Source organism: Microcaecilia unicolor, chromosome 3 (assembly GCF_901765095.1).
Source record: "Microcaecilia unicolor chromosome 3, aMicUni1.1, whole genome shotgun sequence".
Taxonomy (NCBI): Eukaryota; Metazoa; Chordata; class Amphibia; order Gymnophiona; family Siphonopidae; genus Microcaecilia; species Microcaecilia unicolor.
In genome coordinates this window covers 147553316-147579991 of record NC_044033.1, presented here as the reverse complement: position 1 = coordinate 147579991, position 26676 = coordinate 147553316, and the positions used below count along the sequence as shown (strand labels likewise).

Genomic DNA, 26676 nt, shown 5'->3' with positions numbered 1-26676 from the left:
CCTCATCAACTACTTGTACAGGGCATTACTACTACTACTACTTGACATTTCTAAAGCGCTACTAGGGTTACGCAGCGCTGTACAATTTAACATAGAAGGACAGTCCCTGCTCAAAGGAGCTTACAATCTAAAGGACAAATGTACAGTCAGTCAAATAGGGGCAGTCTAGATTTCCTGAAAGGTATAAAGGTTAGGTGCCAAAAGCAACATTGAAGTGGTGGGTTTTGAGCAAGGATTTGAAGATGGGTAGGGAGGGAGCTTAGCGTAAGGGCTCAGGAAGTTTATTCCAAGCATAGGGTGAGGTGAGGCAGAATGAGCGGAGCCTGGAGTTGGCGGTGGTGGAGAAGGGTACTGAGAGGAGGGATTTGTCCTGTGAGCGGAGGTTACGGGTGGGAACGTAAGGGGAAATGAGGGTAGAGAGGTAATGAGGGGCTGCAGACTGAGTGCATTTGTAGGTAAGAAGGAGAAGCTTGAACTGTATGCGGTATCAACAACTTGTACAGGGCATTAACACCCCATTTCTTCTGCTAGTTATGCCTCTCTCAATGCAGCCTTACCTTTCAGGCTTTGGCCACTGCCTTGTCACATTGTTTCGCCATCTTGATATCCTACCATCCCAAGGTCCCTCTCCTGGTCTGTGCACATCAGCCTCTCAAACCCTAGCACATATAGCTCCTTTGGATTTCAAATACATTAATCTGCACTTCTTTACATTAAATTTTAGCTACCAAATATTAGATAATTTTTGTAGATGACACTTCATGTTGACCACTCCCTCCGGGGCGTCCACACCATTATAAAGCAAAGCTACTTACAGTGGGGGAAATAAGTATTTGATCCCTTGCTGATTTTGTAAGTTTGCCCACTGACAAAGACATGAGCAGCCCATAATTGAAGGGTAGGTTATTGGTAACAGTGAGAGATAGCACATCACAAATTAAATCCGGAAAATCACATTGTGGAAAGTATATGAATTTATTTGCATTCTGCAGAGGGAAATAAGTATTTGATCCCCCACCAACCAGTAAGAGATCTGGCCCCTACAGACCAGGTAGATGCTCCAAATCAACTCGTTACCTGCATGACAGACAGCTGTCGGCAATGGTCACCTGTATGAAAGACACCTGTCCACAGACTCAGTGAATCAGTCAGACTCTAACCTCTACAAAATGGCCAAGAGCAAGGAGCTGTCTAAGGATGTCAGGGACAAGATCATACACCTGCACAAGGCTGGAATGGGCTACAAAACCATCAGTAAGACGCAGGGCGAGAAGGAGACAACTGTTGGTGCCATAGTAAGAAAATGGAAGAAGTACAAAATGACTGTCAATCGACAAAGATCTGGGGCTCCACGCAAAATCTCACCTCGTGGGGTATCCTTGATCATGAGGAAGGTTAGAAATCAGCCTACAACTACAAGGGGGGAACTTGTCAATGATCTCAAGGCAGCTGGGACCACTGTCACCACGAAAACCATTGGTAACACATTACGACATAACGGATTGCAATCCTGCAGTGCCCGCAAGGTCCCCCTGCTCCGGAAGGCACATGTGACGGCCCATCTGAAGTTTGCCAGTGAACACCTGGATGATGCCGAGAGTGATTGGGAGAAGGTGCTGTGGTCAGATGAGACAAAAATTGAGCTCTTTGGCATGAACTCAACTCGCCGTGTTTGGAGGAAGAGAAATGCTGCCTATGACCCAAAGAACACCGTCCCCACTGTCAAGCATGGAGGTGGAAATGTTATGTTTTGGGGGTGTTTCTCTGCTAAGGGCACAGGACTACTTCACCGCATCAATGGGAGAATGGATGGGGCCATGTACCGTACAATTCTGAGTGACAACCTCCTTCCCTCCGCCAGGGCCTTAAAAATGGGTCGTGGCTGGGTCTTCCAGCACGACAATGACCCAAAACATACAGCCAAGGCAACAAAGGAGTGGCTCAGGAAGAAGCACATTAGGGTCATGGAGTGGCCTAGCCAGTCACCAGACCTTAATCCCATTGAAAACTTATGGAGGGAGCTGAAGCTGCGAGTTGCCAAGCGACAGCCCAGAACTCTTAATGATTTAGAGATGATCTGCAAAGAGGAGTGGACCAAAATTCCTCCTGACATGTGTGCAAACCTCATCATCAACTACAGAAGACGTCTGACCGCTGTGCTTGCCAACAAGGGTTTTGCCACCAAGTATTAGGTCTTGTTTGCCAGAGGGATTAAATACTTATTTCCCTCTGCAGAATGCAAATAAATTCATATACTTTCCACAATGTGATTTTCCGGATTTAATTTGTGATGTGCTATCTCTCACTGTTACCAATAACCTACCCTTCAATTATGGGCTGCTCATGTCTTTGTCAGTGGGCAAACTTACAAAATCAGCAAGGGATCAAATACTTATTTCCCCCACTGTACCTGTAGCAGTAGCCTAGTGGTTACTGCAGCGGACTTTGATCCTGGGGAACTGGGTTCAATTCCCACTGCAGCTCCTTGTGACTCTGGGCAAGTCACTTAACACTCCAATGTGCCAGGCACAAATAAGTACCTGTATATACTACGTAAACCGCTTTGAATGTAGCTGCAAAAACCACAGAAAGACAGTATATCAAGCCCCATTCCATTTCTGAGGACAGATGGCCTTATATTCTCTCAAGTGGGTAACGTGGAGTCCACGTTGCTGGTCAAGAGCTTGGAACAAGCTTACAATAGGTCTTTGAGCACGAGACACGCTCCACCAGACATGCATGCCTTCCAGCCCACAGTGAGAGCATGGGCCTAGCACTGTAATTTAAAGCATTACGAGTAGATAACTCCAAGGGGAGGTGGGAGGGTATGTGAGAATATAAGGCCTGAGGTCCTCCGAGAATACCTGTTACAGATATATATCTTTGCTTTCTCGAAGAACAAGCAGGCCTATAATTCTCACATGTGGGAATCCCTAGCTACCAGGCTCACCGAAAACAACAACGAGTGGTCAATTATACCTTGCAACAGTGAGGGCAAAAAAGTAATTAACCTATATACAATCTGAGTGAGAGTGCAGCCTGCAAAAGAAGAAAATGGTCTAGCAGGTGAAGTTGGACTCTAGACCTCAAACGAACTCTGAAGAACTGAAATCCAAACTGACTGTCGCATCAGGTATCCTGCTCAAGGCAGTAATGAGATGTGAATGTGTGGACTGAAGACCACGTCGCAGCCTTGCAAAATTCTTCAATGGAGGCTGACCTCAAGTGGACTACCGACGCAGCCATGGCTCTGACATTGTGAGCCCTGACATGACCCTCGAGGGTCAGCCCAGCCTGGGCGTAAATGAAAGAAATACAATATGCTAGCCAATTGGAAACGATGTGTTTCCTGATAGCGACCCCCATCCTATTAGGATCAAAAGAAACAAAAAGTTGGGGGGGGGGGGGACTCTCTGTAGGGCCTTGTCCGCTCCAAATAAAAGGCGGATGCTCGCTTGCTGTCCAAGGTATGCAGTGTGCTTTCGCCAGGATGGGCATGAGGTCAGGGAAAGAATGTTTGCAAGACAATTAGCTAGCTCAGATGAAACGTTGACTCAACCTTAGGTAGTAACTTAGGGTGTGTGTGGAGGACTACTTTGTTATGATGAAACTTCATATAGGTGAATCTGTCACCATGACCTGAACCTCACTGACCCTGCGAGCTGAATATGACCTTCCAGGTCAAGTACTTCAGATGACAGGAATCAAGTGGCTCAAAAGGAGCTTTCATCAGCTGGGTGAGAACAACGATGAGGTCCCATAACACAGGTGGAGATCTGACAGGAGGCTTTATCAACAGCAAACCTCTCATGAAGCGAACAACTAGAGGCTGTCCATAAGAATATAAGAGTAGCCATACTGCGTCAGACCAATGGTCCATCTAGCCCAGTATCCTGTTTTCCAAACAGTGGCCAAGCCAGGTCACAAGTACCTGGCAGAAACCCAATTAGCAGCAACATTCTATGCTACCAATCCCAGGGCAAGCAGTAGCTTCCCTATGTCTGTCTCAATAGCAGACTATGGACTTTTCCTCCAGGAATTTATCCAAACCTTTTTTAAACCCAGATATGCTAAGCGCTGTTACTACATCCTCCAGCAATGAGTTACAGAGCTTAAATATTGAGTGAAAAAATATTTCCTCCTGTTTAAGTATTACCATGTAATCTCCTCGAGTGTCCCCTAGTCTCTGTACTTTTGGAATGAGTGCAAAAAAAATGTTTTTGATTTACTTCTACTCGTTCTACACCACTCAGGATTTTGTAGACCTCAATCATAGCTCCCCTCATCCGTTTCTTTTCCAAGCAAAGCCCTAACCTCTTTAGCCTTTCCTCATACAAAAGGAGTTCCATCCCCTTTATCATTTTGGTTGCTCTTCTTTGAACCTTTTCTAATTCTGCTATATCTTTTTTGAGATACACAGACCAGAACTAGATGCAATACTCAAGGTGCTGTCCCCACCATGGAGCGATACAAAGGCATTATAGTAATTTTGGTCTTGTTCACCATCCCTTTCCTAATAATTCCCAGCATCCTGTTTGCTTTTTTGACTGCCGCTGCACAGAGCAGAAGATTTCAGCGTATTATCTACAATGACACCTAGATCTTTTTCTTGACTGCTGACCCCCAAGGTGGATTCTAGCATCAGGTAACTATGATTCGGATTACTCTTTCCAATGTGCATCACCCTGTATTTGTCCATATTAAATTTCATCTGCCATTTTGATGCCCAGTCTTCCAAGCCCTGATATGGGCTTACCCTCTACACATTGATAAGTACTAATTGCACTGAGCAACATAGTAACATAGTAGATGACGGCAGAAAAAGACCTGCACGGTCCATCCAGTCTGCCCAACAAGATAAACTCATATGTGCTACTTTTTGTGTATACCTTACCTTGATTTGTATCTGTCATTTTCAGGGCACAGACCGTATAATTCTGCCCAGCACTATCCCTGCCTCCCAACCACCAGCCCCACTTTCCACCATCAGCTCTGGCACAGACTAAGTCTGCCCAGCACTATCCCCGCCTCCCAACCACCAGCCCCGCCTCCCACCACCGGCTATGCCACCCAATCTCAGCTAAGCTTCTGACGATCCATTCCCTCGGAACAGGATTCCTTTATCTTTATATATAAAACTCACCCTCAACGTTCTATTGTCTGACGTCACTGAAGCCAAGGTTCATAAGTTCGAAGCTCTGAAGCCACGAAAAACACAGTCTCGGGGCCCCGCCCTCGCGTCAAACGTTATGATGTAGAGGGCGGAGCAATTCACTCACATCGATGGCGGCCAGGGCGGCGCAATGGCGTCACTGACAACGAAGGTGCGTTGGATGGGGGGGCCAGAGTCACACATCGACGGCGACCACGGCAACGAAGGTGTGTTGGGTAGGGGGGCCCAGAGGAAAGCCTTGCTAGCGCCCGTTTCATTGGCTCCAGAAACGGGCCTTTTTTTTACTAGTGTTTACATAATAAGTTGGGGTGGTGGTAAAAAGACTAGTTAAAAACAGTGTCCACATGATTATGCTAAGTGAGTTAAGGGGTAACATTAAGGTGTTACATAACAGGGGGCACCAAGGTTGAAGGTTCACGTGGAGGGGCATAATCGAAAGGGGTGCCCAAGTTTTCCTGAGGACATCCTCGCAGGACATCCCAGTGAAGGGACGGGTAAACCCATATTAATTATCGAAACAAGATGGGCGTCCATCTTTCGTTTCGATAATACAGTTGGGGACGCTCAAATCGCGAAATTTAGGTCGACCTTAGATATGGTCGTCCCCGATTTTGTCATTACTCAAGTCTACTTTATTTTATGGATCCAAGATATTTAAAATGGACAAATTTAAGCAAACAAACTTTAAAGAAAAGTTCCTTCTGCTGACAAACTGCTAGTCCCCTGTTTAACAAACTTAAGAGCACAATTATTGGGATCCCCCAATAATTCTTTTAGCTGACAAAAAAAGCTGTAAGTTGAGAGGGATCGTACAGGACATATTTTACTGACTGGTATCTGATGACACATTTACAGCGGTATCGCAAGAAGAAAGTAGCCCCCAACTGAAGAACTCCTGGTTTCATTAACAAAAATTGTTGGCGTCTCTTTTGAAACATCAGGAAAAATTTGTATCTTCAGTCCTAAGAAAGTCTTATCCTTATTTTTGAAGAACATTTTTAAGAGCCAGTTTTTATCAGGTGATAAAGCTACTGTGGCAATCAATGTTGATGCCACAACCAATTCAGTGTCCGAGGACTCCAGTAATGCTGAGACGTCTAACAATTGATTCCCTTGATCCTGTTGGGTAATTATTGTCTTTCTTGGCAAATAATATAATTGAGAAAAAGGTGCAATATTTTCTTCTCGAACTCCAAGAATTTCTAAAATATCTTTTTAACATATCTCGTGGAGAAACAGCGAATTGTTTATGGAAACTAAGAATTCATAGATTATTACTCCTTGATAAATTTTTAAGAGCTTTCGTTTTTCTCCTTAAGTATGTCAAATCTTTTACAATAGCCCCTTGAAGAGATTGAATCTGCTGATATTCTTTTTTTTTTTTTTTGTTCTTTATTTTGCTGAGTCACATTTTCTAGCCCTAGATCAATTTCTTTAACTTTCTTATCCAAAACATTTAAATCTTGTGACAATTTTTGGACTTGTGGACATATTGCTTTACCCAAACCACAATCAATCTCCATAAAGTTTCAAGAGTCACTTCAGGAGGTTTAGCTATATTTAATGGAAATGTAGTCTTCAGTACCTCTGAATCCGTTGCAGGAGAAACTTCCTCCAAACTTGCAGTTTCACCCTCCTCCAATGTGTTAAGATGGAACAATCACATCATCTCCCACAGCTCTCCACTGCCCTGAGCTCCCTCGGGCTGTTTTGCCTCCTCTCGCCTCCCTACTCCTTCCCCTGCACTGGGTGAAGGAGTTAGAGGTGCTGATAGTGGGGAGCTTGTGCCTCATAGCTATAGAGGAGGAGCTCTCGTGTCGGGGCTGAGTAAAAGCTCCAGCCCAGGAGGCGTCCCAGGGGCTCCATTCACCCCTACACGATCAGGCAGGCTTGCCTCCAACACTTCCACAGGGGTCCCGACTCCCTGAAGAAAAGAGGTAATCGTGCCAAGTCCAGAGGGTAAGCTTTGCCGCTGTGAGGCAGCGGTAGTGGAGCGGCCCCTTCTCTTAGGCATCGACGATCAGTAATCTTTGCTGAGGACGCCGAGATTAGACGCAGGCGTCAGCAGTCAGATGCAGCCATCTTGGGGCATATTTTCGGTATCAGTGTATTTTTTGATAAGGTCAGCGACCTCCTCCACCTTCTCTCCAAAAACATTATCCCCCCCCCCCCCCGGCACGTGGCATCCACCAATCTCTGCTGGACCACTGGGTCCAAGTCAGAGACATGCAGCCATGAGAGTCTGCACAGAGATCACATCAAACGTGTCGCAGGCACCCCTGGCCAAGAAATTACAACATGCTTTCTGCTGTTTGACCAGCTGGCGAATAGATTCGACCTGCTCCGGTGGGAGAGAGTCTACTACAAATCAAACATACTGCACACCAATGACCGCAAATACAGGCTTATGTAGAACTCGTATGATTGGATATGAGAGATGAGCATGGAGGCCTGATACATCTTCCACTCAAAAGAATCCATGGTTCTGGCTTCTTTGCCGGGGGCGCTGGGGCATAGTCCCTAGAACCCAAAACAAGACTGAATCTTCTTTGGGAGGAGAAGGACCAATAAAGGGGACTCCCAGTCCTTCACTTCAACGTCCCATAAGATCTCGTGAAGCGGGATGGTCACAGCCTCTCTAGGAGGAGAATCGTAGTCAAGGATCTTGAACATCTTAGCCCTGAGCTCATCCTCCACTACCAAAGATATTAGGATGGCAGCCACCATCTCCTTCACAAAAGAGGGGAAGGAAAGGCTCTCAAGTGGAGACTACCTCCTTTCTTGTGTTATGGAGGGGAGGGATCAGACGGGATGCCACGAGACTCTTCCTCCAACGTACCATGGATCCACTTCCGAGCCCCATGAGCTCTCCTCATTGGTGTCAGCCAAGATCTCCTTCTGGGAGCGCTAAGACTGATCCCGCCTCAACAAAGACCCCGAGATGGGCATCGAGATGTCGGTTCCGGCCTCGACTCTGGTGAAGCTTCCTCCACAGACGTCAAGGGTGTGCCAACATAGGTGGCTGTTGACGCCAAGACTGCAAGCAGCATTAGAAACCTCACCACAGGCTGATGGCCATGCAGGACTGTAGCAAGAGGCATTGCTGGCACAAGCACCCCAGATGCCGATGCATTCTGAAAGAACCCTGCCAAGTACTCAGGGAGCAAGGCCCGGAGGCGCTCATCGAGGGCCAACATCGGTAAAGGCTGGGCACCAGTATAGTAGCAGGCTACTGAAGCTGCAGGGTCAAAGCGGGAGCTCGGTCATGGCTGTGTGCAGACCCACGCATCGGCACCTCCTGAATGGAGGGGGAGCAGTCCTCCCAGTGCCAATACTTCTCGGAGACTGCTGAAACCCTTGGTGCCCCAGTGCTCCCGGCACCATGCATCGAGGGGGAAATCAATCCCAATGCTTCTTCTGATGCCTTTGGAGACCCACTCGATGCATAGTCACTCCCAGTCTGCAAGGGTATCACAGACATATGGACCGATATACCCGATACTGATGTTGACACCTATATCGAGGTTTCAGACCTGGCTCCAAAAATCTTTTCTCTCTGAGCCTCTCTGGCCAACTGTGTTCTCTTCTTCATTCGAAAACAGAGAACACAGTTTGAATGGGTATGATCAGGTTCCAAACACTGTAGACAACAAGAATGGATGTCCTGTTGCACCAAGTGCAACACTTGAAGTCACTGGGAACCTTCAATGACATGAAAGGAAAAATCAGCCATGACCAAATCAAATGACCCAATGGTGCTATAAAAGGGGAGAACACCAGAAAAAAGAAGATGAAAAATCCCGACCATAGCTCAGGCCTAAACGCAGCCTAGTGAGTGCAGTAAAACAAAAAACTTTGAAAAGAGGCAAAAAAAATAATAATCTAAAAAAAAAATATGGGGAAGGAATAAAATAAAGATAAACCCCGAGAGAGGTATTTAAAAAAGAAAAGGGATGGCACAAAAAAAAAAAAAAAAAAAAGCTAAGTCTGAACCAGCTGTGAGGAGTGGAAACAAACATGTCCTCTCCTCACTGCAGAAAAAAAAGGGAGAAAACTGCTGCTCCTGCGCTCTTGCAGAAGGCGGGAAGGCACTCACGCATGTGTGATGGAGCATCTCACTTTCAAAGACCTATTTTAAGCTTGTTACAAGCTCCAGACCGGCAACATCCAGTTCTCTGGTCACCCAGTCAAAGAAATCAAATTCATTTCGCATGATTTTCCTTTGGTAAAACCATGTTGCCTCAGATCTTGCAACTTGTTGGATTCTACAAATTCACTATCCTTTTTCTCAGCAGTGCCTCCACTACTTCTTCAAAAGACTGAAGTGAGGCTTACTGGCATGTAGTTTCTCACTTCTTCTCAATCAGCATTTTTGTGAGAATGACCACATCCTGTGAAAACCTCCCCCATCTCCAAGATTTCCCTGAGAAGAAAGGAGAAATTAGATCTTACCTGCTAATTTGCTTTCCTTTAGTCCCTCCGGACCGGACCAGGATTGGACTGTTGGGTTGTGCCCGCCTACCAGCAGGTGGAGACTGAGAAAAACTCTGACTCTAGAGAGCCAATAGGAGCCCTGGCCATGTGACCTTAGCCTCAGTATTTGAACAACAAAGCAGGAAAGAAAGAAAGAACTTCTGTGTCGTATGGAATCCTAGCAGCCACAAATTCCTCGGCAAAACCGAGTACTAGAGCTCACCAGCAACTCTCACCAGAGAAGTGGTATGGCCCATTTGTATTAGAGCTCACCAGCAACTCTCACCAGAGAAGTGGCATGGCCCATTCATATTAGAGCTCACCAGAAACTCTCACCAGAGAAGTAGTATGACTCACTTAAGGTTTCATATATATTCCAGCAACTGAGCTCACCAGCAACTCTCAACAGAGAAGTGGTATAACATATTCAAGGCTTTATATATATTCCAGCAACTGAGCTCACCAGCAACTCTCACCAAAGAAGTGGTATTAAGGTTTTATATATATATATTCCAGCAACTGAGCTCACCAGCAACTCTCACCAGAGAAGTGGTATGACCCATTAAGGCTTTATATATATTCCAGCAACTGAGCTCACCAGCAACTCTCACCAGAGAAGTGGTATGACATATTTAAGGTTTTATATATATTCCAGCAACCGAGCTCACCAGCAACCACCAGAGAAGTGGTATGGACCACGCAGTCTTTTTTTTTTTTTTTTTTTTTTGAAACATTCCACTTCCAAACTTAATAAAAGAATCTAAAGAGTTGATAGAACATGGGAGGGGCCTGGTCCGGTCCGGAGGGACTAAAGGAAAGCAAATTAGCAGGTAAGATCTAATTTCTCCTTCCTTAGCGTCCCTCCGGACCGGACCAGGATTGGACTGTTGGGAAGTACCAAAGCAGTAATCTTACGGGAGGGACAGACATTGAGAATGCTGTAGAGTCCCTGAAAACACCCAAACTAGGATGAATACGAAGCCAAAAGCTTGACGATCCAAGAACCGCCAATAAACTAAATAGAATGACTACAAAGCAAAAAAGCTGAAAAGTCAAGCGACGCTGAACATTGTCCCCTACCAAGTGGCTGCTATATAATGTCCCCTACCGCACTATCAGTGCAGCGCAAAGGACAGAGAGACTCGAGAAAAAAAAAAAAAACGACTGAAAGAAAGATGGCAAAGGTAGAAGCAGAGCCGCCTGGAAACAAAAAACTGCAATGAATCTACCTCAGCTGAGAAAGTGGAAACCGAGATCCTGAAGTACAATACTCCAGATATCGTAGACTATTGCTGACCTAGCAACAGATTGGAAGTATGTAAAGCCTGTCAGTGAGAAATTACCTGATCACTAGAAGCTAAATAGGTAAAAACAAGAATGCAGTTAAATACTATGCAGAAGAAGAAGGCACCTAAATCCCTGCTGCAAACTAGACTGAAGGTGCAAATAAACTGACAGCCGCTGCAGTTACCCAACATGAAGAAAACATATCTCAGAGCGCAATTCAAATGAGAGAGAAAGAATCATCTGTAGCTGTTGCCTCTGCAAGCAGATCACCTGAGACTCTTGTCGTAGACCCCAATTAGTGAAAACAGGAATAAATCAACAGCAGACACTTGTTAGTACCTTTCATCTGTTAGATACATATAGAAGTCCATAAAACACTACACAGTTCCAGGAATAACATGTATAGAATGTTTGTACGTTTAGGAATCTAGCCAGGTGCTCATGGTCTGGATTGACCGTGGACCGAAAGGTGGGCTCAATAGGCCCTTTGAGCTTTTCCCAGTGTGGAATTAAATATGTACTTATGTAGTAGAACTATAAATATACATATATATTTTCACAGATGCAGCCATCAAAAAACTGCTCACTGTGTATATGCTCCCGGCATACTTGCAGGAAGAATGCTCAATCTCAACCACCAGACCCAAGTGCTGCACTAGTGAGAATACAGAGGCCAACTGAGCGGAGGGAATTCCATCCGAGATAAATATCTGGATACGAGAGGGCATCTATCTCTGCCGCTGACAAGTCTTTTTAGCAAGAGAGTAAGCGAGGCACATGGAAGGTCAGAGCGAAAAGAAATAGTTCTAGAACTGGGACCTCCCCTTAAGGTACTATCCACTGAGAACTCCCAGAAGTTTTTTTTTTTTTTTTCCAATGGTCACGAAATTGACGGAGTGAAAAGCTGCCAAAAAAAGACTACCGAGACTCCAAAGAGAATGAAGAAAAAATTCCTTCTTGGGAGCTAGAAAGTAAAATTTTACTCTGCAAAATACAGCAAGGTAATGGCCGAAGGCCCAAGAACATCCAGAGAAAACAGAAAGTGGGACGCTTGTAGAGAAGACAAAAAACAGTCTGCGCCAACTTGAGTAAACAAAGAGAGAAAAAATAGAGACATGCTACGAAATCTAATGAGATCACACGAGAGCTCAAAAGAGAGCTCAAATGAGAGACCTGGCTACATGCACCCCGTAACCTAGAGTGTGCCCGAAATGCACCACCCGTTGCTTGACCTGACAACTCTGCCAATAAGACTGTCTGTAATGAACCAGACATCTAGGAAAGGATGAAACGAGGAGACATTGTTTCATGAGCGCCGCTGCTACTACGACCATAACTTAAGAAAAAAGTGCGCGGAGCCGACGCGAGACCAAAGAGCAGGGCAAGAAAACTGGTAATGAGGACCTTCTCATCATCCTCGTATAGTGGACATTACTCCTCCTATACTGAGATGTACTAAGATGTACCGACCCACACCCATAAGAAATGAATGTGGTACTTGCAACCTGGATTGACCACAACTGAGGACAGGATGCTGGGCTTAATGGACTCTTAGACTTTCCCCGTATGACAATACTCATATACTAATAGCAAAAATGCACAGGAAGTGAAAGAATCCCCTTCCAATTGAAAGGAAGGTCTGGAGTGAGGACGTATAGAATGAAAATGAAAGGATCACCATATGTTGAGCGTGGACTGAGACACACTGGCCTTTAATTTTACCGGATCTCCCCAAACCTCATATCATGTCATGCCTCCTTCCTCACTGAGATGTACAGAGATGAACAGACACACACTCACGAGATATGAATGTGGTATTTGCAATCTGGATTGACCCCATCTGAAAACAGGATGGGGACTCTTGGCCTTTCCCATTATGGCAACACTTATGCCCTTATGGCAAAAAATGCACAGAAAATGAGTGAATCTCCTTCCAAGAGAAAAAAACTCTGGAGAGAGGAAGAATAAAATGAAAATGAAAAGGAATAGACTTGGAAAATACCTATTACAGAAAAGGTGGTGAATTTGTGCCACAGGAGACAAGACTGTACCTGACATCAAGAAAGCTTGAAACAAGACCCTAAAATCTGTAAGGAAGAGAAAGGGATAGCAGATGTTATGGATGGTCATACTGGACAAAACCAGAATGTTTACCATGTGCCCAGGCTGAATAGAGGAAACAAAAATACAAGTAGATGGCGTGAGGACCTCCCACTATCCTTAAGTGGGAGAAAATGCAAATTGACCGGATAACTTTACTCCCTATGTGGACATATATCTTGTAAGTCCTAGAAGAAAACTAAGATAACACATGAGAAACTCCAAAACAGTTGGAAAGTAGAGAAGACGTGAATAAAACATGCCTTCTAAAGCAGCTGAGAAAACTGGGTGCTTGGTAGACAGGACTGAGTCTCCTAGAATATGAGAACCATCTGAACCATGTAGCCTATGCAGCTGTCATCTGCTATGCCAAAGAGAACGCATAGCCATGAAAGAAAATTGCTGAAAGGAAGTAAGACCTTATGTCCAGAATTGCAAAGTACGCAACAATTGAGTATCAGACAATGTATTTCATTGCATATGGCATCTGGACCATATAGCCTACGCTCTAGAGAACGTTTGTTAAGATCTTAAAACACTGTATAGCCATGGAGGAAAATGTTTAAAAGGAACTACGATATTATGGCCAGATTTGTAAAGTACTAATCAATTGACTATTAGACAATGTAGCCCTATTCACCAGGAAATGAGAAAGACACAGAGTGACGTACACTGGACCCCCATAAAAACTGCGCTAGACAATAGCGAAGACCTTTCCTCCAAACGTCACACACAAGGGAAAGGAATAGGAAAATGGTTATTTTGGAGCTGAGATACAATTTAATTCGCCCAATTGTCAAAAACAGAGAATTCCCGACTGAGCTGCACTTTGAATTGGAGTCTTGCCAAGAACAAAGAAATCGCCAACTGAGCTGCACTTTAATTCACAACATTGCTAGCAACCAAAAAGTCCCCGACGGAGAAAAAACAGAGGGAAAAACAAAATGAGCGCCATTCGCATCATAGCATTTCTTTTTTTTTTTTTTTTTTAATAGCTTGAAAAATACATGTAAAAATTAATTGCAGGGCAAATATACTACCAATTGCCCCAACTACCGGAGAAACAATATCTCCTTTCCATTGCACAAACAGCCAAACACAGTAAAAGCAGAAAAACGCTGCCGCGTCAAGGGAAATTGCAGCTGCAAGCAAAACAATGGCGGCCAAGCGCGCCAAAATGAGAAGAATAAAGTTCGGGGGAGAAAACCACTGACTGGACCGACGAAGAAGCAGGAAATCCGTGCCGCCGAAAAACAGATAGCCTCCGATGCCGCACAAAACATGGTTTAGCCTCTGGCCCGAACAGGAACCGTCAATACAGCTCCCAAGCTATACAGACCCGTCCAAGAGCGAGCACGCGCTTAACAGTTCGCGCCTCTTTTTTTTTTTTTTTTAACAACTACCGCCGCTAACACCGCCGGATAGCAGAGGAAAAATAATGAAGATGACAACAAAAAAAAAAACGCTTTTTTTTTAAATAGCTCCGCCAGAAAAGAAAATAAAGACTCTTCAAACAGAATAAGACAAAAGAGCTACCTGCTCGTTATAAGCCTGGGGAAAGCAAAAACTACTTCCTTTAAATTCCTTTCCATTGAATTAATTCTTTTAATTTTCTTTTACTTGATTTAATTATTTAAAAACAGCTGCCTATTAAAAGTGGCTGCCTCTCCCTAAGACGGTACACCTTTCCAGAGAAAGGGACGGCCCTTCCCTGCTAAGCCAGGGAGATGGGGAGGAAGGGGGGTGGACTCGAGACACCCGAGTTTAACACCCCAGAGGCTGTCAAAGAAAGAAAAGAAACCCTGTCAAGCCTCTAATTACGATTCCAGGCACAGAAGAAGTATTATAAATATATCTGTAATATCTTATAAAGAAAAAGAGAGAGAGAGAGAGAGACTAATGGGCTCACTTCCTACCTGCTGAGAGACTGAGAAAATACTGAGGCTAAGGTCACATGGCCAGGGCTCCTATTGGCTCTCTAGAGTCAGAGTTTTTCTCAGTCTCCACCTGCTGGTAGGCGGGCACAACCCAACAGTCCAATCTTGGTCCGGTCCGGAGGGACGCTAAGGAACAGTGACTTTAAGAAGAATAAAGTGTTCTTATGTCACCTCTACATACAAGTAATATCATTTTTGACATATCTTCCTTTGCCCCTACTGAAATTACTTCCAGGTCAAACTGGTTGAGTAGATTATCCAGTTCTGGAATTCAAGATTCTCCATAATCATGATATGACTGGAGAACATAGGGGTATTTGAAGATGTCATGAACAAGGAGAAAAAAATGAAATTGAAAATACATTTTCACTCAGCAAAAACAAAAAGTATATTATTCCATGATGCTGAACAATTCTAATCTGGAATTCACACAGCACAGAGGCAGAGAGAATCTGCATGTCTTTTTTAAAAGCAAAAAAAAATTTTTATGTGAAGTCTCATTCAGATTCTGCTCTGAGTTAAAACAGGAAAAGAAAGCAATTATCCAACTATACAGTCAGCAAACCAATCCTACTGCTTAAGACATAACGGCTGATTCACCTATTTCTGTGTCCGAAAGCAGCCAGAGGTGATGTGAATTAAGGCAAGTCAGTGACTAACATTTGGTATTCAAACCCAGAACAGGGGCTGTTAAGGAGGTCAAATGACATTTAATAAAGTACTTCAGTCTCTCCCAGCTTCCAGCCACAGAAAGTATATTAACTGCCTCATTTCCCTATCATAAGCTTCATTATTCTTTTTCAGGCACACAAAGTTGCTCTGCTGACCCCAGATCCATATAAAAAAAGGGTAGGAAATCAGTGAGCTTGCGTGTGCCACAATGTCAACATGATCCGTTATCTCATCCTCATCTGAATGCTCATGGAAATAAAGTTATTCACCCCATAACCATAGGAAACAACAGGGGAAAGAGCAATACTTAGAAATGCAGAAAACATGTGTTTCTTATAGTCAGATCATAAACCACCATTAACTTATCAAGTTGAAGCAGGAAAATCTGTTGGTAAGCAAAGCCAACATGTGTCCATTTTTTTTTTTTTTAAATACTATGTATTTCTACCCAAAATAATGTTCAGTCTGAATCCTTCACTTACAGCTATCCTCTCCACAAAGGGACACCAGTCACACTCTAGCCACACGCCAAGCAAAATGTCAATCATTAGTGTCATGCCCCCCCCCCCCCCATCTACACAGACCAGCTAGATTAATGATGCCTTTGTGAAAAGAGGCTCCAGTAGCCAGACGTCTTTAGTTGAAAGTGCTAAATAAATCGAATCTCTGGCCCTAAGCTCTCTAGCTATTGATGCTATGTTGGGCAAAATATTGATTAGGTCATGGCCCTCGCCATGCCACTGCCTATGCAATCACTATATTTCCTACCCAAAATTCTTTGCACTCAGACCTTAATAGGGGGCTGCTTTAGTCACACCAGTTTTGTCAGCAACCTGCCACTTTCTGCAACACAGCCATCAAACATTCCCATCAAAAAGTTCAAAGAATGCTAAAACGCATTAACCCACCCTCCCCCCCCCTCCCCATTTAAAAAGCCACAGACCATTCACGGAAGTACTGCACTGCCAGCCGCTAGAACAGCTTTGTAAACAGGGGCCTAAGTAAAACATTTGGTGACTAGCAACATCTATTCTAAAGCATACGCCAATTACATAACTAAAATTATAAAAATAAACTTGCTGGCATAGTGCCTAAGCGAGGATGTCCTGTAAATGTCTTTCACTACTCTGCATCACCTAAGAAATATATACGAAGACCAAAGAATGAGTGTAGCCATTCCCTCTTCTTGCCCTTTTCCTAAAGGTTGAAGATTAAGTTCAAAATGGTTGAACATGGAATTTTATTACACATCCTCGAATACTTTGGAATCGGAGGTAACGTTCTCAGATGGTTCAAGGGTTTCCTAACCACCCGCTCATATCAAGTGACATCAAACTCGACCACATCAGCCACATGGACATCTGAATGCGGAGTTCCACAGGGATCCCCCCTCTCACCGACCTTATTCAACCTAATGATGACACCTTTGGCTAAGCTACTATCGAATCAGAATCTAAACCCATATATATATGCCGATGACGTAACAATCTTTATCCCATTCAAACACGATCCAAGAGAAATTTCTGAAGAAATCAACCGAAGCCTACACATAATGAACTCCTGGGCAGATGCATTTCGACTGAAACTAAATGCTGAAAAAACCCAATGCCTAGTTCTCACCTCGCAATACAACAAGAAGGAATTTACCACCATCAACACACCTAATCTAAGTCTACCAGTCTCAGACACCCTAAAAATCCTTGGAGTCACCATTGATCGACACCTAACACTTGAGAATCATGCAAAAAACATAACTAAAAGGATGTTCCATTCAATGTGGAAACTAAAAAGAGTCAGACCATTTTTCCCAAGGAATGTCTTCCGCTACCTGGTACAATCACTGGTACATAGAGGCATATTTTCAAAGCACTTTGGGAGGCTAAGTTCTATAGGTTTCTATGGAACTTTGGGAGGCTAAGTGCTTTGAAAATGAGCTTATTAGTCATCTGGACTATTGTAACTCACTCTATGCCGGCTGCAAAGAGCAAATACTCAAAAAACTCCAGACAGCCCAGAACACGGCAGCCAGACTTATATTCGGCAAACCAAAATACGAAAGCGCTACACCCCTTCGCGAAAAACTACACTGGCTCCCACTCAAAGAACGCATCACGTTCAAACTCTGTACCTTGGTCCATAAAATCATCTATGGTGACGCCCCAGCCTACATGTCAGACCTAATAGAACTCAGCAAAACTTATAAATACAGAACCCAGTTTTCTAAAGTAAGTCAAAATTTATCTAATATGAGGAGGAAATCGCCTCAAGAACAAGCCCTTCCCAGATACTTTTACATGGGATAAAGGCTACATTTCATCATCATGGGCGTTTCAATCGAAACCAACTCCTCTTATTTTAAAGAAAGATTTTTTCTAAAAAGTTTTTTTTAAAGTAATTTTTCTAAATATTCAAAAAAGCCACTGTGCCAAAAAATACTGTGAATAACAGTCCAACTTAACTTTGGCAAACTACAGGTTTTTCTCCTTTCCCAACCGTGGTTTGACTGTGGTCAACGGTCCCGTTTCACTACCATCCAGAAACGCAAAAAATCATCCCGCACATTCCTCGACCTTCATCCTCCCAATTGTAAAGGCTTGAAATACAAATCAATGCATGCATCAACCTTTTCCTATACAAGCACACAGCTCTGGAACACACTGCCACGTTACCTGAAAACTGTCTACGAAATGACCAATTTCCGCAAACTCCTGAAAACTTATCTCTTCGACAAAATATATCATAAAGAACAACACGCGTAACTCTACATTCTTTAAGATATCCAGGAATGTTCTTTAATGTCTTTTGTTTTCATACTATCATGTACCTAACATCTATGGCTTTAACACTATCACGCATCTCACCATCATGTACCCAAAACTTCTGCTAAACCAAATGTATACTCTTTTCTATTTCCAGCACCATGTATTTCACCATCATGTACCTAAAACTTGCTGTAAAACCAAATGTACATTCTTTTCTATTTCCAGTATCCACAATGAATTGTAAGCCACATTGAGCCTGCAAAAAGGTGGGATAATGTGGGATACAAATGTAATAAATAAATAAATAAAAATGTGCAAGATGCCTGTCATTTATGTAAGAACATAAGCACTGCCATATTGGGTCAGACCGAAGGCCCATCAAGCCCTGTACCCTGTTTCCAACAGTGGCCAATCCAGGTCACAAGTAAAAACAGACTACTAAGCTGCTTAACCCAGGAATAATAAGTGGATTTTCCCCATCTTAATAATGGCTTATGGACTTTTCTTGTAGAACCTGTCTAAACCCTTTTTTAAGCCCTGTTAAGCTAACTACGTTTACCACATTGTCTAGCAAACGAATTCCAAAATTTAATTACATGTTGAGTGAAGAAATATTTTCTCAGATTTCACTGTACTACACTCAGAAGTGGGGATGACCACAATACAAGATGGGCAATAAGCATGCATAGTTGATACCTAAGATTGTCCCCAACCATCGCCCACCAGCCTTAGTGCAGCTGATTCTCGAGATCCATTGCTGAACAAGGGCTATCCTTGGAGGTCTTCATGCCTGCTCCAATAAATCTGCATATCTTGTATTTCTCAGTGGAAAAAATAAGGTCTGCACACTATGCTTGATGAGTCCAGTGTGTACTGCTACAATAAAAATGTATAGAATTCTAAACTAGTACTCTGCTTTGCACATTCTACGAAATGAGTGTCATACTTTAGATAGTGGTAGTCATCCACCCCATGAGCGGATGTCATCATCCATTATGGAGTCTTAGATAGGTATATACAAATGACTTTTTATATGGTGTCTTACATTCTGGTGTTTCACCTGCTGTGCAATCCTCTTGTTTCTGCACATCCTTTGGTAGAACTTTTACAGGCTACGTTCCCTCCTCTCTATGCACATGTGCGCTACGGTGTGATTCCTTTCCCATATTTTGGGTGCAGTGTTTGGAAAAACACTGTTTCTGTGTTTCCTAATCAGTATGTTTCATATTGCTTGCCTTTGACTTTCAGAATTTACAAATGTAAATAAATAGTCTCTTCTCTGTATTCCATCTTTGTTCATGATTCTTAATGTATTTATTTATTATTTGTTGCATTTGTATCCCACATTTTCCCACCTATTTGCAAGGCTCAATGTGGCTTACATTGTTCCGTAATGGCGATCACCATTTCCGGAAGGAGAAATACAGAGTTATATTGCATTAAGGTTCATAGATGACAGAGTAGATTAGGCAATCGAGTAAAAAGAATTCATTTTCATGATGAGAAATAAAATGGTAATGCGTTAAGGGTCAATATAAATGTAACCCCCATGTATCCCAGTTTGTTTTCCCTAAACATTCCCAAGCATACAGCAACCTCAAAGGCCATGTCACCAGTGGCCTTAAGGGAACAGATGCATCCTAATAGAGGGTGTAGTTGTATCTACTGACTTCTTTCCTGTTTTGTAGCTGTTCTTGCTGATTTGTCTGGGAGGCATCCCATATAAGTCGTTTTATGCTCTTTCAGCTTTGCCTGAACATTTCATGCTCCACCTCTGGGAGCAGAAAGTCCTCCACAGGCAAAGGCGAGCATCACCCCCTTAGGTATTTCTTAACTCTGATACATTTTGTTACCCCTTCACAGGGAGTAGGAATAATACTTCTATTTTTCTTTTTTTGCTGCTTGCTTTTTTTTTTTTTTAATTGGTGTCCTGAATGTTTTCTCAAATTTAGGAATATGGGTGCCTTTGTAGAGTATAGGTTCCCATCAAAGAATGACTAAGTCACAAAAACTAAATAAGCACCCAGGGCCCTCTCAGATGTGCTAATTCAGTATCTCCGATAGCAGATTTTTACCCTAGTAAGTCAGCTGCCAGCAGAAAAAAAGAAGCAGGGAGTCAGGGCTTCAGCCACAATTCCCCCTCACCCCAAGCACTGCCCTTCAAGTCAGCAGGAGAAGGGGGCCAGTGCTTCTTACCTGTTGATTCCTCCACTGCAATGAGAGCATTATGGAAACCTGTTTGTGGGAGTTGGCGCCTGTAATTTTCCATTAAAGAAAGAAAAATAAATCTAACCTTTCTTTCATTTAGATATAAATGGGAGCTATTCAAGCCAAAGCGAAGCCAGACACACTTGATCTGAGCTAAAGACATGGACAGAGGTTTCTAGAGGCAAACAACACTCATGTATTTAAAGTCAGGGAAGGTTGAATCACTTAGGAGCCAATTCTACAAAGGGGCAATTCAATGTAGCATGGGGCGTGCCTATTCTGTAATGACATCTGGGCACCCAGATTCTGTTATAGAATGCTAACAAAATCCAACATCAATGTGCTCAAACCTAAGCATGCCCACTTAAGCTAGATCTATGGTAGGTGTAAATGGCTGCCCTAAATTCAACCAACGTGAGTGAGAGACACTGGTATGTCTCATACTTTTGTGTTCACCCTCACCCAGCTACACATTATGCCATTTACACACACTCTTAAAGAATAGCACTTAGGGTGCTGGGGCACGTAAGTGGCACTTTTTACTGCATTTATGTGTGCAAAGTGTGCTTAACTATTTTATTTATTTATTGCATTTGTATCCCACATTTTCCCACCTCTTTGCAGGCTCAATGTGGCTTATAATACATCATGGATAGTGGTAATGATAAGAGAATAGACATTTGGTGTTACAGAAGGATTTGGGATTGAATGGTAATGATGCACAGTTATAGAACTGGCTTTTTAAGGAATCAGAGAAGACAATTAGTGCATAGGTGCCAACTTTTCAAAATGACTGGAGCTGCTAAACACAAATTATCCCTTCCTAGACACAATGAATGAGATTACTCCATATTTTGGGATGGTCAGCACCTACAGAACTGGCACCTATGCATCAATGAAAAGTGTAGAACAATTTCAAACTCCTACCTGGTGCAAATATCTGCATTTAGGCCTTTTCAAAATATTTTTTAGAAAGTTTGTAAACAGTCTGAACAAATACTAACATCCCCTTTTACAACTCCATATCTGAGAAAAACAGATACTTGGACTTCTTAAAGGCCAAAACATTGGTGGGTGAAGAAGGGGACCGGGCCCAAGTTTTGGAAGACTGAATCCACTTGATCTTGATTTTAAAAAAAATTACAGTGAATAAGGTCCACAGAACATACTAATGTTATAAAGTCTCTAATCCAATAACTAAAATGCCAAGTACATAATTAGAAAAAACAAAACATTTATGGAGAACTGTTACACAAATTTATCATAGACTTGTTTCAAAATAAATCATATCTACAATGTTAAATATTTGAATCCAGTTCTCTTTGCTGAACCACACAGTCAGCAAGGACATACAGGAAAATCTGTTCACCAATCTCCACACTCCTGATGGAAATAGCTCACAATAAGGATTTAACAAAAGATAAAAAGGCACAATATCAAATAATTAAACACTTACATTTGAAGTATGACCTCATTTAGGAATATGCCATCCACCAATGCCACATATTCATCGAGGTTTGTACCATTTCCTTTTACTAAAGCACCAAATGTCTTGACCTAGAATAGAAATATTGTACAATACCATTCTGTATCATTACCTGCAATCCTTATTTTCAAAATCCACTAAAGTGAATAAACTCAAGGAAATACTTACCCAAATCACCAGAGGAGTGGCCATAAATTGTTCCAGCAGGGGTGTAAATATCTCACTCTCCATTTTATATACTGGCTGTTCAGAAATAAAGGAATCCTTGAATTTTATACACAGTAGATTCCTAAATGCTTAGCAAATGGTAAGAGATACTGTAAATAAGCGCATTCCAAAAGCAAGAAATTGACGGAGACAACGGCCACAGATTCTCATCCGATCCATCTAAAAGCATGACACCAATTTCCTTCTGGTGTAGGCTTCAGTCAGTGCCCCTGGTTCTGTACAATTCTCAGCTCTACATCAGTTCAGCAGAGAAGAAAATCAAGCGTGGATTGTATATGAGACAATAAAAAAAACCGCTCCTAGGCTTTGGCTGCACAAATTCCAATGAAAGTCCGCAGGCTAATTACCCATACTGTACCCAGCCACAAACAACATCCACAGCGACCAGAAAAAAATCTCACACAGGATGTGTGTTCAGCTTTCAGCGGGTCAGAAAATACATTTTTGTAAAAATATACTATGATCAAAAATTTTAACACTTGATAGAAATGTAACACTAAATACCAGCCTGCACAAAATGACCGTCCATAACCAGATATTCTATTCAAGGGCTATACGCTGTGAAATCCATTTCTCCGAAACAGAACTAAAACAAAGAAAAAATATGATTTCTTTTCCTGCTGCTGCTTTCCGCTCCGCTACAGGAGCTGCTTGACTGCGCCCTGCCCCCCTCCCCTGTGCCCCGCCTTTTTCAGCAGCCGCCGCTGAAGCTGCTGCTACTGCCGGAGGCGGCACCGTCCGTCCAAGACACCAAAAAGTAACGGCCTCCGAACGTCAATCGCCGCTGCAGCCGCATTACTCCCCTCTCCACCTCCTTCTTCCACACACGCTTCTCCGCCCAGGCTCCACCTCGGCACGCGCTCATTCCGGATCCTTCCGCGCGGTCCTTTTGGAAGCGACGGAAGGAGGGGGGAAATCGACTAAGCGGGAGGATGGATACGAACTACAAGATGATCAAATAGTTCGTGCTTGCTAAAAGTTGAAAGGAGTAGGCGTCGCGCGGGTCTAGTTGTGTGAGGGTGGGAGGCAGCGCCCAGTTGGGTGAGGAGGTCAGTAGAGATGGGTGGACACGGGCAAGTGTGTTTGATCTCTTGGGTTTTGTCTGGCTTCCTTAGATCTTCCCATTCTGGTTTTGTGCCTTGTGCGGTTTATTCTTTCTTGTTATCCTAAACAGAAAAATCCTCGTCGTATTTCAAGGCAAGGAATTCTAAGTAACGGTGAGCTAGAAAAAAAAAAAAAAAAGGAGGGAGAGGTTTCTGTGAGACTTTCCTTGAGAAAGCTTGAAAGAAAACGGCCGTCACGGCCCCTGTGATGGAGTTTGTTGTATTGTCGAAAGCGTTATGGATAAACGGACTAACTTGTGAAATTGACTGTCAAAATAAATTTTCACTGCTTATACTGCAGGATCATCCCAAAGGATGCCTTCTCTAAATGATACAGGCAAGACATTCACGAACTGTCTGCAGCCTTGGATTTTTGCTGCTCTTATCTTTCCCATAGCTACATACTCTACAGGCTATTCGAATCCATTTCAATGTGCCTGGAAACAACCGATACATAAATGAAACTTTTCCAACTCAGTGAATACTATGCAGTAGCTGTGTCATAAAAATACGTTTAAAAAGTTTCATTGTTATAAAATAAAAAAATGTATGTGATTTGGATGTTGGCGAATAGCTGCACTTTTCCTGTCGCCAAACTGTTTTATGGGCAAAGATGTAAAACAGCTGGGCAATAAACTATCCGGTTCCAGGACCTCGCCTGTTGTATTTTTCAAAAGTCTCAACAGTTTATTTCAGCAAAGCTGCAACTAGCCAAGATCTAAAGGAAAAGCAATATCTATAGAGACTAATTTTACAGATATGTTCCGCCGTTTAAATTATTGCACATGGAGAGCGCCTGATCCTTCCCCACTGCTAGTTTCTATAAATGCTCTCCTTTTTTTTCCCTTAACGTAATTACATCCTTTGCTCTCCATAGGCTTTTTTTTTTTTTTGTCTGGCAATAGGATTTACCTGGATTGGTGCAGGCATTGAATTAGGATGTTAGAAACAACAGTTTTGAAAAGGGAAGGACCTGCCTGTTTAGATTTGAATAAAACACATGAGAGCCATGTTTGTCAATATTCTTTTGTATTAATAGGTTCTGGCTAGTGGGCATTGGCATACATTATATTGGGATTCGCTGGCTAATTTTTTACACTTGTCTCTCTTGCTTGTTATGTCTAGTAGCTATCAGAATGTAGTAAGCAGCGTGTTTCACTTTATGTTTAGTGGATTTTTTTCATCTTTTTGATTTGGAATATTAAAAAAATACATTTTCAAGTTCAGCAATGTCTGACCCAATGAGCAGTATGATAAAGCCCAAACAGGAAGATTTTAAATTCAGTTTCCTAGGGGACCCTGTAGTCATCAGGGAAGGAAAGACATTTGGGACAGTAGTGGGGTTTAAAAAAATTGAATATTTGTGTCCATTGGATGTCCAGTGTCTCATTATGCTTTTCATCACTGTGTTTATTATTAGGATTTATTTACCGCCTTTTTGAAGGAATTCACTCAAGGCAGTGTACAGTAAGAATAAATCAAACGAGCAATAGGCAATTACAGCAGTAAAGTATTCAAATAATACAAAGTATGGCATAGTATACTACTTACAATGTCAACACTATGTATAGAACATTGTAATTAACAGTGAAGGGTATAAGCAAAGATGGAATATAAATAGTAGGACATATACAGTTATAAAAGTTAGTGTGCAAAAAATAAAGCCCTTTGAGGTACCTATATTTTGATACTGTTTTATTCTTAGACTATATTTGTTTAATTTACTGATCTGAAACTGCCTTTCTGCACTTTTAATCATTGTATAATAGCAAGCTCAGGATGTGCTCTTTCTGCAGCTGTTACTATTAAACAATGGCCTTCTTATTGTCTGATGACATCAGCTACAGACAGGATAAGTTCGAAGCCCAAGCTTTTATTCCGACTGAGGAGTAACTAAGCATACAGAACTAAAATAAGCCAGTTAATTGTAATCATTAATCTGAGCAGATACAGTCTGGAAATCAAGAAGCAGTAGCCACACATAGGCAAAAATAAAGGTTTCATTTTTATTCAGTGGCTTGAGAAAGACTCAAGGAGAAAAATTCATTAGAATAGTAGAAAATGGGTTCTTTTATTTAAAATATTAAGTACCCACAAATCAGGCAAGGCACAATCAAAACATACAATGAAGCACATTTAAACACAGAGCAATAGCAGCATGATAGAAATATAGTCATGCACTCCTATATTTATACAATACAAAAAGCAGTACTAATGTAAAGTTTGCTTACTTTTTAATCTTCAAAAATGTATCCTCTGTTGCTTCCTCACAGTTTAGCAATATGTCTGTGAAAAATAAGCCAGTATTAGGATTTTGTGTTTTATGATTAAAGCTTTCCATGTTTGATTTCAGAGTATTTTTAACTTTGTTAAATGTTGTCATTGGAACTCTGCATTAAGTAAGGCTTTTTTTTTTTATTATTACCTAATTAAAATATTATTTACTGTCATTTTAAAACAGCTGGTGTGGCTTAATTTGAAGAACCCGTAGAGCTATAGTATTGTGTTCAGTTCTGGTCACCGCACCTCAAAAAAGATATAGTGGAATTAGAAAAGGTGCAGAGAAGGGCGACAAAGATGTAAGGGGATAGGACGACTTTCCTATGAGGAAAGGCTAAAGTGGCTGGGGCTCTTCAGTTTAGAGAAAAGGCGGTTGAGGGGTGATATGATAGAGGTATTTAAAATAATGAGTGGAGTGGAAAAGATAGATATGGAGCGTCTGTTTACACTTTCCAAAAATACTAGGACAAGGGGGCATGCGATGAAGCTGGAGTGCAGTAAGTTTAAAACAAATAAGAGAAAATGTTTCTTTACTCAGCGTGTAATTAGACTCTGGAATTAGTTGCCGGAGAATGTGGTTAAGACGGTTAGCTTAGCAGAGTTTAAGAAAGGTTTGGACAGCTTCCTGAAGGAAAAGGCCATAGAATGTTATTAAATGGATGTAGGGAAAAATCCACTATTCCTGGGACAAGCAGTACAAAATGCTTTGCTCCGTGGATCTTGTCGGTTGATTGTGACCTGGATTGGCCACTGTCGGAGACAGGGTGCTGGGCTAGATGGACCTTTGGTCTGTCCCAGTGTGGCAATGCTTATGTCTTATTTTTCTTGCCTAAAAAACAATAATACATATCCATGAACACAAGTTACACAGTACAAAGAAAATACTGGGACATGTCATTCCACCAATGGCCTCAAATTCATTACATATCAGACTAGATTTACTAACATTTATTAATATGGAATATTG

General features: G+C 42.4%; 1 protein-coding gene across 4 annotated transcripts in view; it reads right to left on the bottom strand.

Annotated features, from left to right (window-relative positions):
* Nucleotides 1–25903, bottom strand: part of CCDC88A (coiled-coil domain containing 88A) — a 552486-nt gene extending 526583 nt beyond the window's left edge. For 3 of the 4 annotated variants that reach the window (XM_030196447.1, XM_030196444.1, XM_030196446.1), the window contains exons 1-2: nucleotides 22267–22936; nucleotides 22069–22169 (exon numbers count right to left, since the gene is read on the bottom strand). In XM_030196447.1, coding sequence (XP_030052307.1) covers nucleotides 22069–22169; nucleotides 22267–22329 — 164 coding nt within the window. In that variant the 5' untranslated portion in view covers nucleotides 22330–22936. Of the gene's footprint in view, nucleotides 1–22068; nucleotides 22170–22266; nucleotides 22937–25660 lie in introns of those variants that run through there. The other variant, XM_030196448.1, reaches the window with a different exon arrangement.
* Between the last annotated feature and the right edge of the window lie 773 nt (nucleotides 25904–26676).